The sequence below is a fragment of the Eschrichtius robustus genome, chromosome 11 (genome assembly GCF_028021215.1).
Source record: "Eschrichtius robustus isolate mEscRob2 chromosome 11, mEscRob2.pri, whole genome shotgun sequence".
Classification (NCBI taxonomy): domain Eukaryota; kingdom Metazoa; phylum Chordata; class Mammalia; order Artiodactyla; family Eschrichtiidae; genus Eschrichtius; species Eschrichtius robustus.
Window position 1 is genome coordinate 67,278,891 of NC_090834.1, and position 19,352 is coordinate 67,298,242.

The 19,352-nt window shown below is 38.3% G+C and overlaps 1 protein-coding gene across 1 annotated transcript in view; it reads left to right on the plus strand.

Moving 5' to 3' along the window:
• The first annotated feature begins 280 nt into the window (after positions 1 to 280).
• IPO7 (importin 7) overlaps positions 281 to 19,352 on the plus strand; it is a 46,136-nt gene continuing 27,064 nt past the window's right edge. Inside the window, exons 1-4 of the mRNA XM_068554110.1 lie at positions 281 to 512; positions 14,667 to 14,748; positions 17,780 to 17,933; positions 18,863 to 19,021. Of these exons, the coding sequence (XP_068410211.1) occupies positions 429 to 512; positions 14,667 to 14,748; positions 17,780 to 17,933; positions 18,863 to 19,021 (479 nt within the window). The 5' untranslated portion in view covers positions 281 to 428. The remainder of the gene's footprint in view (positions 513 to 14,666; positions 14,749 to 17,779; positions 17,934 to 18,862; positions 19,022 to 19,352) is intronic.

The following is a 19,352-nucleotide window of genomic DNA, read 5'->3' on the forward strand; positions in this document are numbered from 1 at the left end:
CCTTTAATTACACGGCTACTAGCATCACACATTGCATCAGCCTTACCTTATGGTTACCATAGGTTTATTATTATGTGAGATCTTTGTAATTGATTGTTTTAATTTTCTTTCTGTGAAGTTTGAACATTTTTCGCTTTCTGAAGAGCAGGTCTCGTCTGTAGGAGCGACAGCTCAGGGCCACGTGGGCTGCGGACTGCCCAAGTGGACTACATCTCCCAAAGTGCTCCAGGGGCGCGCCGACAGGAAGTGGCCGGAGCATCTCCCGCCTCCACGCCGAAGAGAAGAGGTTCTATCCGGGGCCTTGGCGCTTCTCTTTCCTTTCGCGCCGGTTGCCGCTGCGGAGCGCGGCGGGTCCATGTGCGCAGTGAGCGGCGCTATTCCTGGCCCAGTAGTACCCGATCCCCGGGTTTGACTGCGTCCGCCCTGCGATGGACCCCAACACCATTATCGAGGCCCTGCGGGGCACCATGGACCCAGCCCTGCGTGAGGCCGCGGAGCGCCAGCTCAATGAAGTAAGGACGCCGGGCTGGCGGTGGCGACGGCGGGCGGGCGGGCGGACTGTGGCAGGCCGAGCCCTCCGGGCCTGGCCAGAGGCGGGGACGGCGTCGCTGAGGGGCCCAACTGGAGCCGTGGGGCGGGGACCTGACGGCGAGTGCCACGCCGGGGCCCTCAGGCTGCTGCGGCGGTGGTGGCGGCGGCGGCCAAGGCAGCCTTTGCGTCGGATCCTGAGCTGGGCCTCTGGCTGCGGTCGAGGCATGAAGAGCCGGCTGGGGCGAGGCGGGCGTGACGGGCTGGACACATGGCTGGCTCGGGTGGCCGGCCGCCCTCTGGCTCATTCCCAGCTCGTTCCTCGCGCCCAGGAGGGGGCGAAAGTCACCGGGAGGTTTTTCAGACGTTTCCGGCAGCAGTCTCGCTGGCGCCGGATTCGGAGGGGCTCCTGGGAATGCAGAGCTAGTCCCACTGGGGGCTGTGCCTGTCAGCTTGTCACTTCTCTGGGCTGATCGATGACCTGCACAACTTTCTCCTCTCCGGCTGAGTTGCTAGGGACAGCTTTCAGAGGCGAGCCCCCGCTTCTTAGGCAGGGTGCGGGGAGTGCGGGATACCCATGGGAGTCTGATTCACTGCTCTTCTACTCTGTTAACGCCTCGGTCGGGGAGGCAGCGCGATTTAGTGCAGGGTGTCAGGTGAAGTGCACCCTTCTAGGTAGAGCTGTACCACTAATTTCTTGACTGACCTTGGGCAAGTCTCTTAACCTTTCGACGCTGAGTTTTTCCCATTCATAAAATTAGGCCACAGGGTTTGCTGTGACAGTCAAGGGAGACGATGTAAGACAGAGTGCCTTGAAACGTGTCAAGCTCCATGTCAACTCTCTGAGTGTTGGTTTCTTTTTTTCCCATATTTTTGGAGGAGACCACCGTTTGGAAAAGAGCCTTATTATGTGGGTATTTTATTGTACTCTTTTCAGTTTCATTCTTTGTTTCTAAATTTCTGTAACTTCTTATATTTTAGTGAGTATTTTAAAGGCTTCTTTAAAGGATCGCTGTCACTTCCTATGCCTTCCTATGAATTTGCCCAGCTTTAGTGAGGTTTAGTGTACTTTTTTTTTTGTACATAAAGAGAAGTCCCTCGTTAAAATAGAAATTCAGTTAGTTTATGCTCTTCTTAGCTGATGGGTAAATTATTTAAAAACATTATTTATATTGACTTCCAGGAGTATTGATAATTGAACATCTTCAGTGTACAATGCTGTTTTAGAGATTCCTGGCCTCAGGGAACTTAAATTTTAAGAAGACCACCCACGGAGTATAGACAAATTAAGTGTAAAATTATTTAAAAATAAAAAGTTAAATCTATTTTATATGTGAATAAGACCATTAGATCTTGCCAAGAATGATACTGAAATTCTTAGGCTCGAAGACAACCTTAGGAGGAGGATAGATTTCTTTTGGATATAAAATAGTGATTTGAAAGAAATTCCCACTTTGAACCATTACTAAACCATAGAGGGAGTTGTGGATTGCTTTTCATTTTGTTTTGTTCTGTGATAGACACAGGTTAAGATGAACATTATTTTGTTGATGATGTGCTAATGCATATATAAACCTAGACACACTAAAAGTTTAGTCATAGTGATTTCTACCATGACTTTGCCCTAAAAGCACATTATTTTGACTAAAATACTTGTGTGTAATTATTAATTTTAAAAATTATTATTTGAAAAAATTGGTTCCCTTGTAGAAAAATTGGGTAAGTGATACTTTCTGCAAATTTGAAATTCATTTATTCCTCAAGCAGGTATTGAATGCTCAGTTGTATGTACTAACATCTTGTAGTAGAGACCTGGGGTAAGTATTTCACAAGCTAGTTTTTAGAAGATAAATAATCGAAGTAGTATTCAAGGCATTTATTACTTAACCCTTAAGCTGCTGTTAGGGTTTTGAAATACTCTGGAGTAGTGAACACTGCTTATCTTTCCTTTCAAAAAAAATTTGGTATCTGGCCTGTATGTCTGTGATGGTTAAATGTTTACATTTTGCAAATTTCTTTCTGTCATTACACCTAGATTTTTTAGTAATTTTCCTAAGACAACTTTTCCATTAATTAGAATATTCTCATTTCTAATCTTGATTCCATTTTAATGAAGTGCTTCCATTTGAATAGTTCTTGCTTTGACTTTCTTGTGGCAGAACCTTGATTTAGGAAATAGATCCCAGATAAGTCTTGAAGAAGCTTTACTGTAGTAAGAAGGAGGAAGTGGCATTTTATTTCTGGCAAGCTCTTCTTGCTTTGGATAAAATAGGGTGAACCAATCAGTCCGTGATGTCTCATTCAACTGAAGCTACATTTTGGTTCATTTAGTTACAAGAAAAAGATCATTGCCATTTGAATGGACCTCTTCAGTTAAGTGAAGTAATCACTAACTCTATAAAAATTGTAAATGTTATCCAAGTATTAGAGTGCAGATGGTTTAAAAACAAAACCAGAAGTGCCCTTGTCTCAGAGCGATTGCACTTAACTGTTCCATCTGCTTGGAACTCCTTTTACTCAGTTGTCTCCCAGAAACTTCTATCACTGTTCAACTGTCTCCGTATCCCTGAAGAGTGGCCTGACTACCATGCTCCCTGTCTGCCTTCACTTGTTTATTTTTCTCTGTGTCACTTATTTATCATATGTATTTTACTTATTGTTTCCCCAGTATAATTTTTGAGTTTCATGAGGTCAGGAATTATTGTGTTTTGTTACTACAACTCTTTGGTTGTTAATGGTAGGCTTTACTGACTTCCTGTTATAATAGAGAACAGTATAGGCTTTAGATGTCTTCTAACCACCTCCACTTCAAGGATTTTAAGGGTGCTTTTTTTCTTTTTTAATTTTATTTATTTATTTTGTTTATTTTTAGCTGCGTTGGGTCTTTGTTGCTGCGCTCGGGCTTTCCCTACTTGCGGAGAACGGGGGCTACTCTTCGTCACGGTGCACGGGCTTCTCATTGCGGTGGCTTCTCTTGCTGCAGAGCACGGGCTCTAGGCGCACGGGCTTCAGTAGTTGTGGCTCGCGGGCTCTAGAGCGCAGGCTCAGTAGTTGTGGCGCACAGGCCTAGTTGCTCCGCGGCATGTGGGATCTTCCCGGACCAGGGCTGGAACCCGTGTCCTCTGCATTGGCAGGTGGATTCTTAATCACTGTGCCACCAGGGAAGTCCCTGTTTATATGTTTTTTATGTTACATATAGATAAAGTTCTATAAGACTGTTAAAGACCACAGTAAGGACACTTTTTGGCAGATATTTTCAAGATAAATCTGATTTAGTATTCCGCACTTACTCTGTAGTGTGTTACGAATTTTGATTTTTTTTTTTTGAACCTCTGCTGTAATTTGGAACCCATTGTTCTCTCTCATGTCCCAATTTGAAATATGTTTGTATAACAAGCTTTGCCTCAAAGACTGAAGAAAACCATTTTGATTTTTTTTTTTTTTTTTTTTTTTAACTACTGAAGATTTCTGCACTAGCTGTGGGGTGTTAAAATTACTTAACCTCTAACCATCATTTTCCTTATGTTAGTATGGTATGTCATTGTGTTGTGTGGGTTGAGTGAGATGATGAATGTAAAAATTTTAGGAAAGTGTTTGGCACCTACTAAGTTCTCTCCAGATTATTTGAATTACTGTTTAAGTGCCAATTGATTAACCAATCCGACATGCAATACGTTTCATTTCCTATCTCAGTCTACTAACTTTGTAGTTGTTCATCTCAGTGGCAGATGATCAGCACTGATGGAGAAAGAACACAAGTACATATTATTTGGACACCGAGCTCACTAGTAGATAGAATTATTGCAGCATAAAAATTGGCACTCTTATAAGCACAGTGCCTGCCACATTATAGGCTCTCTATAGTAAATGTTTGTTGAGTGCAAAGAGAAATAAGAACTTGAATAATAGAAATTTTTTTTTGTTTCTCTTTTTTAATATGTTTATTTATTTATTTTTGGCTGAGTTGGGTCTTTGTTGCTGCGTGCAGGCTTTCTCTAGTTGCGGCGAGCGGGGGCTACTTTTCATTGCGGTGTGCAGGCTTCTCAGTGCAGTGGCTTCTCTTGTTGCGGAGCACGGGCTCTAGGCGCTCGGCCTTCAGTAGTTGTGGCTCGTGGGCTCTAGAGCGCAGGCTCAGTAGTTGTGGTGCATGGGCTAAGTTGCTCCGCGGCATGTGGGATCCTCCCAGACCTGGGCTCGAACCCGTGTCCCCAGCATTGGCAGGCGGATTCTTAACCACTGCGCCACCAAGGAAGCCCTTGAATAATGTTAAGAATGTTAAGAATACTCATCTTTGAATTGTTAAAGTAGGTTTGTGTTACAGACATCTGTCACTTCTCATTTAAATTCTATAGTATATATTCTAGTATATCTAGAAGTGCAATTTTAAAAAATTTGTTTAGCTAATCTAAAATATGTGCATTTGGTATTCATTCAACATTGTTTCTTATATTCCAGACTATTTGCTCTTGAATACAAAGACTGTCCTTTCCTATCTGTACGCGCGCGCGAACACACACACTCAGAAATACTTGTTTTTTTCATTTTTAAGATAAAGAAAATAATGTCTGGAGGTTTTTGGCAGATTATTGTAACAGAGAACAATATTGCTGCTTTCTTCCTGCTTTAGCTGCCAGTGTTCTTCAGTGGAAACCTTTCTATATGCAAACCTTTACTCATGCTGCTCACCCCTCCTGTTAACCTCTTATCTTCTAAAACTGAAATTTTTCCTAACCATAAATCTCATTTAAATCTCTTTTAAACCCTCAGTTCCTAAGCTTAATTGCTGTAAAATGCTTATGTAAGCAGAAATGCTGCTTTTTCACGTGCTTTATGTGAAAAAAAGTAAGAGGACATAGCTTTGATAAGTTTCTTGATATTTTGTGTTTATCTTTAAAATTCACGAACTACCTAAGTCACATCTGCTGTCTTCACAGATGGTTACTGTTACAACTGAAAGTGATATATTTATTTATAAATGGTTAATTTGATTTTATTTTATTAAAGGCTTATGAAATGTTTAATCAATGAAAACCTTAGGTCTGGAAAAGTGCAAAATGATGGCACGTTTATAGGACAATTTAGCGAGTCTAGAAATTCAGCAAATATTTATGAGGTTATGGTGTATATTTTTGGAAGGTAGAATGGTTTGTAGTTTGAGCAGGTTAACATTCTTTAATTAGGAATATCATGAAGTAGATCCTGTTGTGAATTTTGGAGAGGGAAAGTTCCTGGATTCTTGGACTGTTAGACAGGAAGTTATTCAGTGACAGAACATGTTAAAGATCTGAAAGAAAGATAATACCATATTAATATTTGTAAGAAAACAATTTTCTTTTTCAGAAATAGATGCATGCATTATTTATTGTTTCTGTCAGTGGCACGTTAATGATGAGCTTGATTTAAAGTGGGCGCTTTTTTTTTTGGTCGCTAGGTAATTTATAATTAAGAAGTTTTTTAAAAACTCCTTAGTTGGAAAGCATTACCGCAATTTAATGAAAGGCAGGAGGACACAGTGAAGAGCCTCAGCCTGGTCCCAGTTTTACCACTACACTGCCTTAACCTCACTATGCCTCATATTTCATGTAGGTAAAATAGATACAGTATTTGCCTTTGTCAACTTCTTTAGTAAAGCAGAGAGGGTAGAAATTCCTTGGTCCTTGAAATTACCTGGTTGTATTCATTTTATGTAAACTCTGATGTCATAGTGCCCTTAAGCGCCTCTCCTCCTTATAAATGATGTAAAGTACAGTAACTAATTGAAGGTCTGTTTGGTTACATTACAAAATGGAGAGAATTAATAAAAAGTTACCTCTTAAAGAGTAAGCTTTAAAGATATTGACATTAGGTGATTACATTGGAAAATGTGGGTCTAGAAGGGAAATTGATATTGGAGAAAGCATGACTACAGTCTGTCTGGTTCGAGGAGCTGGAAACACCAAGGAGAAAATGTCTAGTAGGCAATTGGGAATGTGGCACTGAAGTTTAGGAGAGAAAGCAGTAATGGAAAAGTGATTTTTCTTCTGCAGGTGAATTGAGAGGAAAGGAGTGTGATCCAGAGGTGTGGGGTGGACTGGAGGGCTGCATACCCTTTGGGCCATGCCCATTTTGGGGACATTGAGAAACAGGGAAAAGGAGACGGAGAATTGTGCAGAAAAGCCAAAGGGTGCCAAGAAAAGGAATTTCAAGTAAGAGGATTGGTTGTAGGTATAGTTTCCTTTTTCCTTAAATGAATTTCATAAATTTTCTACCAGTGAACATGAATTCCTTTTGTAATAAGTTAAAAAGCTATTAGAAAAAGAGGGTTGTTGGTATTTCTAAATGAGGGAAGTTAAAGCAAAATGAGTTTGGTGGGGGCAGGGGAGGGGAGCTTTAAAAATATTGGCAACCTTGGGGAAAACAATTTCTGATTACAGGGTTAGTGAGTGAAATGCTAGTAAGGGGGTAGGAATAAGTTTGTAGGTCAAAAAGGTAGTAGGGTCAGGGGAAATTTGTTTATGTGATATGTATGCCTTTCATTTTTTTTTTTTCTTTTGTAGTTTGACTTATTTTGGGGAGTAAGGGGAGCTACCTGTGGAGTAGAAGTTTTTCAGGCTTATTATTGCCTGTTGTAATAATAGTTTTCTACTTGTAATGTTTTAATAGTCATCTATCCTAGAATTACATTCTTCATACTGCTTCAGGACCTTATTCTTCCTGCAGCATAGATCTGATCATGTAAAAACTTTCAAAAAAAGTTCACACTTAATGGATCTTGATGTGGTCATAATATACCTATTCATTTTTTAAAAAATAATTTTTATAGATTTATTTATTTTTATTTATTTATTTTTGGCTGCATTGGGTCTCTGTTGTTGTTCGCAGGCTTTCTTTAGTTGTGGCGAACGGGGGCTGCTCTTTGTTGCGGTGCGCGGGCTTCTCATTGCAGTGGCTTCTCTTGTTGCGGAGCATGGGCTCTAGGCACACGGGCTTCAGTAGTTGCGGCTCACAGGCTCAGTAGTTGTGGCTCGTGAGCTCTAGAGCACAGGCTCAGTAGTTGTGGTGCACGGGCTTAGTTGCTCCGTGATACGTGGATCTTCCCAGACCAGGGCTAGAACCCATGTCCCCTGCATTGGCAAGTGGATTCTTAAGCACTGCGCCACCAGGGAAGTCCCTACCCATTCATTTTTGTATTTCACTGTTCTCTTTCATTTTTCTAGTAATCTCTTTAACATAACCCATACTTCTTTTCCTTTTAAGAATCCTTTTTCTCTATCTCTGGGGGTTTAAATCCTTTAGGGTCTAACTAAAAAACTTACCTGTCAGTCTAATTAGAATTAATCTCCCAACGTACTTTATAGTGGTGATCTTTTATCTCTGCAGTATCTGGCATGTTGTAAGTACTAGTAAGTGGAGTGGAGTTAAAGGAGATGGAGATGGAGTTGGGGCTCTTGAGGAATTTTGATGAGGTGGGTTAAGGATGAACGTTGAATTATTTGGCATGATGACAGATCATGAGAAGGTAAGAAGTTGTCTAGAAAGGTAGTTTTGTGTTATGGTGAGCAGCTTTTAAACCTGAGTATTAGCAGTTTTAGCTCTACTTAATGATATATAATGACCCATTTATTGCTTCATTTCTCCTGTTCTCTGACTGCTAGAAGCCAGGAGCTTGAGGAGGGGCCTATAATTAGTGTCAGCATCCATAAGTTACATTTATACTTTGACTCATAAAAGATTTATTGTAGCATTTTCTCAAGCCTAATCAGTGTTTGCCGAACTTTGTGATAAAAATTGATGCTAGTGATATTTTTACTTAAATTTATTTTTTATAGTGTAAAACATGAAGACCTTTAAAATTTATGATAGTTAATAAATATAGTAATAGTTAACATGTGATAGGAATTCTTGTAAATATGTGATAGTTTGCTATATCCAAGAATGCCGGAAAGTTGTTAGAGATTACCCAATGCTTGAAAGAGTTTTTTCCTAACTTGTATAGTTAATGTATATCTTTATTTGTCCTGTGTTTTATAATTGTACAGATCCGCGGGGTTTTTTCCCCATTTTTAAACTTTATTGGGGTGTAATTTACATATCGTAAACTTTACCTGTTTTAAGTGAAATCAGTGATTTTTGGTAGATCAATACTATTACCACAATCCAGTTCTGGAACATTTCCATTATTCCAGTAAGATGCCTCTTTCCAGTTTGTAGTTAATCCCCATCCCAGTCTTAAGTGATTACGAACCTACTTTGTCTCAATTTTCTTGAGAACCTGATTTTTAATATTTAGTACTAATTTAAGTCCATTTGTTACCTTCTTTGGGAGAATACAAGGCTTCCTGCATTAGGGATTTCAGCTGGATGGAGCCAGTAGATAGATGTCCCAGGTTGAGATTGCTTGTGCTGTTCCTGCTGACAGAAATATCCTTTCTTTCTTACCCTTAGTCTAGCTCTGTTGTCTGAAAGTAACTTTTTTTTTTTTTTTGGTCAGTTGTACTTTTTGGATTTATGCTGGTTTGTTTTTGAAGGCATTCAAAGTGACCTAAAATAATAGGGTAATAAACTAAGTGCTTGTTTTCAATGTTTAGTTTTGTTGATTTTTTAAAATAAATTTATTGATTTTAGCCACTTTAGTATCCAGTTCAGTGATTTTTAGTGTATTCACAGTTATGCATCCATCACCACAAACTTTAGGGCATTTTTATCACCCCTAAAAGAAACCCCATACCATTAAGCGGTTACTCCTAATTCCACCCTACACCTCCAGTCCTAGGCTACTTTTTGCTCATAGATTTGCCTATTCTGGACATTTGATATATATGAAATCATACCATCTGTAGTCTTTTGTGACTGGCTTCTTTCACACAGCATAATATTTTTAAGGTTGATACATGTTGTACCATGTGTCAGTACTTCATTCTTTTTATTACTGAATAACGTTACATGAATGTATGGATATGCCACATTTTGCTTATCCATTCATCAGTTGATGGGCATCTGGGTTGTTTCCACTTTTTTATGAATAATGCTGTGAATGTTCAAGTAAAAGTAGTATTGTTGGCTTTTTCTTTTAATTGAGGGATAATTTACATATACCACAAAGCTCAAAAATATGTACAGCTCAGTCAGCTTTTACCTAGGTACCACCATCTAGATTAAGATAGACAGATAGATAGGTAGGTAGGTAGATAGATAAGATAGATAGATAAAACATTTCCATTGGCCTAGAATTTTCTCTTAAGACTTGTCTTCAGGTTACCATTATTCTGACTTCTGTTAACGATAGCTTGGATTTGCCTGTCGTTAAACTTCACATTAATAGAATCACAGAGTATGTGATATAGTCTGGCTTCTTTCTCAACATATTTTTGAGATCTGTATTATTGCTTGATTCCGTAGGTTGGTTTTATTTTTTAAATTTATTGTATAGTATTTCATTGTATGAATTGTACCACAGTTTGTTTATACATTCACTTGTTAATGGACAGGTATTATTGTGAACATAAGCACTTATTTCTCTTGGATATATAAGGGGGAAATTGCTAGGTTGTAAGATAGGTGCATGTCAGATACTGCCAGTTTTCCAAAATGGTTGTACCGTTTTATACGTCTACCAGCACTGTGTTCCATTTTTTTTCCCATCTTGACCAGTGCTTTGGTGTATTGCATATATTGTTTTGTGGTAGGATTGTTTTGTCCAGTTATACTAATTCTTTGTGTGTGTGTGTGTGTGTGTGTGTGTGTTTCCACACTGCGCGGCTTGTGGGATCTCAGTTCCCCAACCAGGGATTGAACTTGGGCCATGGTAGTGAAAGCCCGGAATCCTAACCACTAGGCCACCAGGGAACTCCCCATTTGTTATGTCTTGATATTTGCCAAAATACTTTCCATGTTTATTCCTTAGAGTTATCCTGTGAAGTAGATTTTGTTATACTAACTTGGTAATTAAGAGTTAGATTTGCTGAATCAAACTTGCTCAAGAATTAAAAATGTAGGAAGTGACATCACTTATGTTTGTAACTGTCTGATTCTAGCAGTTCATTCCAGGAGTTCACAATTTGATGCAGGAGACAAGATATCTACTGTAATATTAATGGCCTAAAAAGTGCCATAGTAGTGGTCTTTGTGGGCTCATCGGTCTAAAAATATAAATACGTTTTTTCACTCTGCACAGCCCCTAGGTGATCAGAACTGCTTCCAAAGCGTCTTTTTGTTGATTCATTGTTATTCTTTCAATAAATTTGTTGAGTATTTTGAATGTCAAACATATGAGGAACAGGGTATACAGTAAAGTCCTTACTCTCAGTGGAGCTTAAAGTTTAATAGGAGAGGCAGACATAAAACCAGCTACAAATATAATAATTACAAATATGTAGTAAGTATTATGAAGTAAAAAAACCTTGGAGCTTATGAGAGTAATAGGGAGCCCTGCTTAGCCCTAGGGTGATCAGTGAGGAAATGCTTTTCTAAGGAAATGTTTAAACTGAGACCCAAAGAATGTGAAGCTGTGGACCATTTAACTCTGGTGGCGCACTGGAGAGAAGTGTTGTAGGTAGAAAGTCACAGCATGTACAAAGACTCTGCAATGGGGTAATGTGTATTGTTGAAAGGACCTGAAGAAGGCTGCTAAGGTGGGGCAGTGGGGAGTGAAAAGGTTTCTTTATTATTTATTTATTTATGGCTGCATTGGGTCTTCGTTGCTGTGCAAGGTCTTCTCATTGCGGTGGCTTCTCTTGTTGTGGAGCACAGGCTCTAGGCGTGCGGGCTTCAGTAGTTGTGTCTTGCGGGCTCTAGAGTGCAGGCTCAGTAGTTGTGGCGCATGGGCTTAGTTGCTCCGTGGCATGTGGGATCTTCCTGGACCCGAGCTCGAACCCGTGTCCCCTGCATTGACAGGCGGATTGTTTTTCTTTTTTTTTTAAAATTAATTAATTAATTATTTTTGGCTGTGTTAGATCTTCGTTTCTGTGCGAGGGCTTTCTCTAGTTGCGGCGAGCGGGGGCCCCTCTTCATCGCAGTGCGCGGGCCTCTCACTATCGCGGCCTCTCCTGTTGCGGAGCACAGGCTCCAGACGCACAGGCTCAGTAGTTGTGGCTCACGGGCCCAGTTGCTCCACGGCATGTGGGATCTTCCCAGACCAGGGCTCGAACCCGTGTCCCCTGCATTGGCAGGCGGATTCTTAACCACTGCGCCACCAGGGAAGCCCCGAGAAGGTTTCTTTAAATGAGGCTGAAGATATAGGCAGGAGCAAGATAACACAGGGCCTTTTAGGCTTTAGGAGATAGAGTAGAAAATTGTTAAAAGGTTTGGTTAAAGGGGATTAGTTTACAATTTTAAAGATTATTGGCTGCTAAATAGAGAATGGTTGGGAGGGCAGATGGTTACATTAAGAGAGATGATAGTCACTTGGACTATGTTGGTGTTAATGGGAATGGAGAAAGTGGATATAATAATTATACAAGCATTTTGTATATAGAATTGATAGGGCCTGATGTATTGGGGTAAAAAAGAGGCAAGTATTAAAGATGACATTCAGTTTTCAGACATGAATAACTGTGAGGATAGGGATGACAGGGGTTGGGAGAGGTGGTACAAGGAAGTAGAGTCACAGCTTTTAGGGAAAAAAATGATTTGAACATAGTAAGTCTGAGAATCCTGTTAGACAATGAAGGTAGGGATGTTAAATAGGTCTGTTAGAGTGTCCTGGACTGGAAATGACATATTTGATTTATAGATAGTATTTAAAGACAGGAGTTGGATGAAATCAGCTAGGGAGCAGAAAAGATGGCCTGTGACTGAGTTCTTGCACCACGTTCTAGCATTTGTACATAGAATGAGAAACAAGCAAAGGAGCCTGAGAAGGTACCAGAAAGAGTGGTGTATGAACTATGTAGGTGGAAGGGTGTTTCAAGAAAGTGATAATGGTTAACTGTGTTCAGATTTATTTGGAGTATTGGAAAGGGTAAATTCCTCCCCTTCATCTAACTGCTCCTGTCCAGGTCTTAAATTTAAGCATTACTTCTGGGTTAGGAGGTTCTACTTTTGATTCTAACATAGTGTTTTCTGTTTCTTCCATTATACTTTATGGCAGTTACCTGTTTGATTGTCTTGTTTTCCTTCACTGTTAAGTTTCCATGAGGTCATGGAGACTCATTGTCTTGTTCAACCTTGTATTTTCAGCTCCTAGCATAGTGTTTTGCACCAAGAACACCTAAGTAAATAATTTTTGGAGTGACTGAATGAGCAAAGTATCACTCTGGGTCTAATGTGAAAGACATTTTTTTATATCCAAAGGGAAATTTTTCTGTTTCTAAGAATGTGTTTGTAGAATGCATGAGAGAGTAGCATTAACATATATGCACTACCAAATGTAAAATGGATGGCTAGTGGGAAGCTGCTGAGTAGCACAGGGAGATCAACCCGATGCTTTGTGATGACCTAGAGGGATGGGATAGGGAGGGTGGGAGGCAGGCTTAAGAGGGAGGAGGGGATATGGAGATATATGTATACATATAGCTGATTCACTTTGTTGGACAACAGAAACTAATACAACATTGTAAAGCATTTATACTCCAATAAAGATATGAAAAAAAAAAATCTGTAAGGAAGAAACTAAAATAAAAATCACTAGTGTCCATGTGAACATGTGCAGAAAAATACTAAAACTGGGGCTGGAAGGAGGAGATAACATTATAGGAAGTAGTTATATTGGGAGAGAGGGAATGAGAACACATACAAGAAGAGATTTCAGTTTTTTATTAATAAATCAAAAGCAAATATGACAAATTTAGGAATTAGTAAGTAACTTTTGTACTGTTAATGAAAGTAACCCAGGATCATAGCATAAAATTTGGATAATAGAAAATAACGTATAGAATAGTTCCTCTATAATCTTACCATCCCAGATACAACTTATTAGCATTTTTGGTGCGTTTCCTTGTTTTCTGTATATGTTGCATTGTATATTCATGTAAATATATTTGCGAAATTATTGTATAGTTTGTATCCTACTTTTATTGTATGTTCAAAGCTCTTCATTTAAATTTCCTATTGAAATGTGCATACAGAAAAGTGATCGTGAGGATACAGTTGATTAATTTTCACAAACTGGATACACTTTTATAAAACAGCCGTATTAATAAATAAAACGTTGGGCTTCCCTGGCGGCGCAGTGGTTAAGAATCCACCTGCCAACACAGGGGACGTGATGAGTTCGAGCCCTGGTCCGGGAAGATCCCACATGCCTCGGAGCAACTAAGCCTGTGCGCCACAACTACTGAGCCTGTGCTCTAGAGCCCGTGCTCCGCAACAAGAGAAGCCACCGCAATGAGAAGCCCACGCACCGCAACGCAGAGTAGCCCCCGCTTGCCACAACTAGAGAAAGCCCGCGCGCAGCAACAAAGACCCAACGCAGCCAAAAAATAATAATAATAAATAAAATAAATAAATAAATAATTTTTTAAAAAAAAGAAATGTTATTAGCACCTTGGAAACCGCCCCTCAGGCTATTAATGTTTACTCATTTAATTTTTGTTTAGCCACTTAATAGAATGTCTCTGGAGAAATTATTACTGAATTGAGGAAATAGGTATCACATAAGACACTGGGGTTTTTTTTGTTGTTTTTTTGTGTTTTTTTAAATTTATTTATTTATGGCTGTGTTGGGTCTTCGTTTCTGTGTGAGGGCTTTCTCTAGTTGTGGCAAGCGGGGGCCACTCTTCATCGCAGTGCGCGGGCCTCTCACTATCGCGGCCTCTCTTGTTGCGGAGCACAGGCTCCAGACGCGCAGGCTCAGTAGTTGTGGCTCACGGGCCCAGTTGCTCCGCGGCATGTGGGATCCTCCCAGACCAGGGCTCGAACCCATGTCCCCTGCATTGGCAGGCAGATTCTCAACCACTGCGCCACCAGGGAAGCCCAAGACACTGTTTTTGAGCTGCTGCCACCAGTGTAGGTTAGAAGTGCAATGGTACACAGGCAAATGCAAACATACAAAAGTTTTAGGAGTTAGGTTACTGAATTTTTTGAGTTCCTTATACGTGAGTGATAGGAAATAAGGCTGGAATCAACTTGTGGAGGAGAGCCTTTTGTGCCAGCCAAGCAGTGAAATAGAGTACTGAGAATATTTATTTGCAGAAATTTAAAATGTATTTTTTTATTTGTAGGCACACAAGTCTCTGAATTTTGTTTCAACACTGCTTCAGATTACTATGTCGGAACAACTGGATTTACCTGTGAGACAGGCAGGCAAGTTTCCTGAATTATTTTCTTGGATGTATGTAAATAATATCATTTCAAAGGTTCATAGTTGAATAGCAGAAGTATCTTGGGAAGGCCCTTCAATGATTTTCTTCACTGAAAATTGGTTTGCTCCGATGTGTTTACTATAAACTGCCACAAGTGCCTTGATATCTGGTGGCAGAGTTTAAAGGAATGTGATATTTCACTGAATTAAAAAAGAAGCTGGAAGGAGAAATTGATGGGATTTATTGAAAGAGTCTCCATATTCCCTGTTTTCTTCCATGATGGATGATTCTAAGATACAAACCTCCAGCTGTTTGCTTTTACTATTTTATTTTAACCATTTAAAAGGTACTGTTTCTTAGTTCCAGTTTCAACAAAATATTGAGTAATTCCCTCAGTATCAGAGTCTATGAAAATGTGGCATACTGCTCCTGATATCATCTGTTAGTCTGCAAAATAATGGAATTCACTTCTTTAATGCTTGTTGTTTAATTTATTTGCAGATGTATTTCTTATAGGAAATATAAAGTGCCAATAACCTTACTATTCTAGAAAAACCAGTTATATTCTGAGGTTATTTCTTTCTGTTCTTTCTCCCTACACCAGTTTTGTTAAAAAAATTTTTTTTGCTTACTTTATTTAATGTATAGTAAGCACATCCCTTTTCTCTACATAGTGTTAATCTTAAAATTTATGTGTTTTTTTTTTCTATTCTTTTTTTTAAAATTTATGTTTTAATGGCTAAATAATTTACAATAATGTGCCATATGCAGTGAACCATTTCTCAGTTGTTGGAATTTAATCTCAGGTCTGTTTGATTAACAATTGTATTCCCAGTGCCTAAGGTATTGCCTGACACACTGCAGGTACTCAGTAAATGAATGAATGAATGTAAGTTGTTTATGATTTTTTTAAATTGGTATATAAGCACAAAAATGGGACATTTTTTGTGCCTATAAAATACAGTAATTTTGCTGGACCCTGGTCAGCAGTAAATCTTTAAAAAAATTTTCTAGTTAAATAGGAAAAGGTCGCTTTGTTTATTTTAACTGTCAGTTCTTTTTTACTAATGAAGTTAACATTTTCCCATTTATTTTTTTAGATAAGAATCTTTGCCTTTAAATCTCAAAATTTTACTAAGATGTTGAAAGCATTTGGCATTTAGGAGGGACCTTAACACATTAGAAACTTGATTATGTGTATTAGCAAAATTAAATTCTACTAGAAAGTTGTTTATTAGTATGTACAAAACCAGAAGCAACCAAACTATGAAATTGGTCCTAATTTTCAAAATATAATAATTACTTTAAAATTTATTACATCCTTGTAATAATTGAATGATATTTTGTAGTACATGGTATATGGTGGTTTCATCTGCTAGACTTTGAAAGATGCATTCATTCTGTCTTTGTAGTAGAACTCAAGCATTCTGGATGGAGTAGACTGTGAATCACGAGGTTCTTTCAGTGCAGTTCTCACTTGTTTATGTGTTTTGTTCAAGCAAACTCTTTTTAAAATACTGACAAAAGTGTACAAATAAGTATATATATTCACTTCCTTTGTGCATTATGATGGAAAGAAATACTCAGAGGTTATATCTGGAAGACATAGGGGCTATATCAAGTCTTAATTTTTATCTTTGTTCTGTTTTGGAACTAAAGAATAAAATAGTATTAATCTGAAATATGTCAGTCCCACATGCTGAGTCAGTGTTCTTGACTGTAGATGTAGTTTATCTTAAAGCTTTTGTTGAAGGATATTTTAATATGTAGTTGTAATCTTTTTTGAAATGCTGTAAGATGGGGTATTATTTTAATTTCCAAGATAAACCAAAGTAGAGTATAAAAATCATAGTTGTATCAGTTATCCTTGTTGGAATAGGTACAAGACTCCAGGTAAGTGTTAATTACTAATCAGAGAAGAATCAGTGTTTTGCAGAATTTAGAAATTAATTTTGAATAATTTCCCTTTCCTATACATTCTGTACATTTGTGTTTGAGGATTCTCTTTCTCTCTCATTTGGGTGGAGGGGTCCGGATAAAAAGCATTATTACCAAGCTAGTTCAGTTAGAGTTAACTAGCAATGTGCAGGCTAGCAGTATGATAACTGACAGAAGGAACTAGCAATGTGCAAGGTGGCAGTATGATAACTGACAGAAGGTAGTAATCTGTAATTTTTGAACAGAGCAAATTCTCCCATAAAATAACACGAATTTGAATTGGTGTGATTGTGGTGTATGATTGAAGTACTTAAATTTATTGACTGAGAATCTTTATATACTGTAATTTTTCTATGATTAAAAATAACAACTTTTGTGTGTGTTAGTCACTTTGAGCTGCTCTAACAGAATACCATAGACTGGATGGCTTATAAACAACAAATTTATTTATCACAGTTCTGGAGGCTGAGAAGTCCAGAATTAAGGCACTTGCAGATTTGGTCTCTGAGGACCTACTTTCTGGTTCATAGGCCCTCGCATGGTAGAAGAGGAAGAAGCTCTCTAGGGTCTCTTATAAGGGCATTAATCCCATTCGTGAGGGCAGAGCCCTCATTAGCTGATCACCCTACTAAAGCCCTCATCCCCTCATCACATTGGGGATTAGGGTTTCTGTATGAATTTTGGGGGCCACAAACATTCAGTCTGTATAACAGGGTTATTAATTATAGAAACTATTGGTATATGTATGTGGTTTTGTTTTTAGAGGCTTCATTTAGAAAGCGGATTTGGTAAAACAGCTTTCCTACAGAAAACGGGTGAAAAGTGTTGTGTATAAATGTGTTGTAAAAAAATTTTGTTTGTAGTTTGCAGAATTCTCTTAGACTGTATGTTTAATAATAACTTTGTGGGTGATTACTGTAGCTGAGCATTAAACTTGTGTTTTATCAACTTTTAAAATTATGGAGTATAGTATTTTGATTTTAAAAGGTTAGCTTTCCTAGCAATGTTTGGTCTGACAGAAATAAATTGAGGTGTAGACACAGGGATATTTACAGTGCTTTCACATTCTTTTGTCAAATTGATCTATATTTTAGGTGTTATCTATTTGAAAAATATGATAACACAGTATTGGCCTGATCGGGAAACGGCACCAGGGGATATATCCCCTTATACTATTCCAGAAGAAGATCGACATTGTATTCGAGAAAATATTGTAGAAGCCATTATCCACTCTCCTGAGCTCATCAGGTATGTATATGTTTTAAACTTAACCTTTGTTGCAGGTATATAATTTGTGGGCTTTGGAGGGGTGCAGAAGAGGGGATCTTTTCAGAACATAAAAATCTGTCATTTTTTGTGGCACAAAACTTAACAAATGCTGTTACAGGAGAATTCTTTTTTGTTTTATTTTCTTACTACAGTTTAATTTTATATTTATTAAAAACCAAAACTTTAAACTTCATGTAAAACTTGTGAAACATACTATGATCAGATGAAAGGGGGTATAGAAAGTTATAGAATACTGTCATATACTTTATATTGTATAGTCTTTTGATATTTGAAAGCTCGTTGTGTATGATTTTGTAGATTTTTTTTTTAACATCTTTATTGGAGTATAATTGCTTTACAGTGGTGTGTTAGTTTCTACTTTATGACAAAGTCAATCAGCTATACGTATACATGTATCCCCATATCTCCTCCCTCTTGCGTCTCCCTCCCACCCTCCCTATCCCACCCCTCTAGGTGGTCACAAAGCACCAAGCTGATCTCCCTGTGCTATGCGGCTGTTTCCCACTAGCTATCTGTTTTACATTTGGTAGTATATGTAAGTCCATGCCACTCTCTCACTTTGTCCCAGGTTACCCTTCCCTCTCCATGTGTCCTCAAGTCCATTGTCTACGTCTGCGTCTTTATTCCTGTCCTAACCCTTGATTTTGTAGAATTTTTAATGAGAATAGTTGATGTTCTAAATGAAACCTGTCAGTTGATGATGGGGATGAAAAATAAAAATAAAATCACTTGCATTTGTAACATTTGTTGGGTTTCTTTTAAGTCAGTAGTAACAGTTTTTGCTTAGTGACTTATTTATTTTTGTCTAAACAGCCTTTTTCTTTGTATGAGTTAACAAAACTTGAGGTAGCATTTCTTCCTTCTTATTGTTTATTTTTGACTTTTAGGGTACAGCTTACTACATGCATTCACCACATCATCAAACATGATTATCCAAGTCGTTGGACTGCCATTGTGGACAAAATTGGCTTTTACCTTCAGTCTGATAACAGTGCATGTTGGCTAGGAATTCTTCTTTGCCTCTATCAGCTTGTGAAAAATTATGAGTAAGTATCTCTCTCAATTCCTGTAGAGTTTTGAGAAGTAGAAAAAGCTTGGGAAATTTAAGCTAATTGGTTTGAACATCTTGAAATTTCATTTGGTATACATACTAAAGTTAGTGAATTACATGTTGATTTTAATTGTGTCTTCTTTTTGAAATAGCATTCTTGTTTTAATTCTGCAATCTCTTCTGTTGATTCAACTTTGAAACTCCTTGTGCCCTTTTTTCTTAATCATGATCTGTTTCCCTGTTCAAAACCCAAGTTATCCCTAACTTCTCAATATAGGCTCCTCAATTTGTGCTGATAAAAGGCCTAAAGATAAGTTTTTAAGATG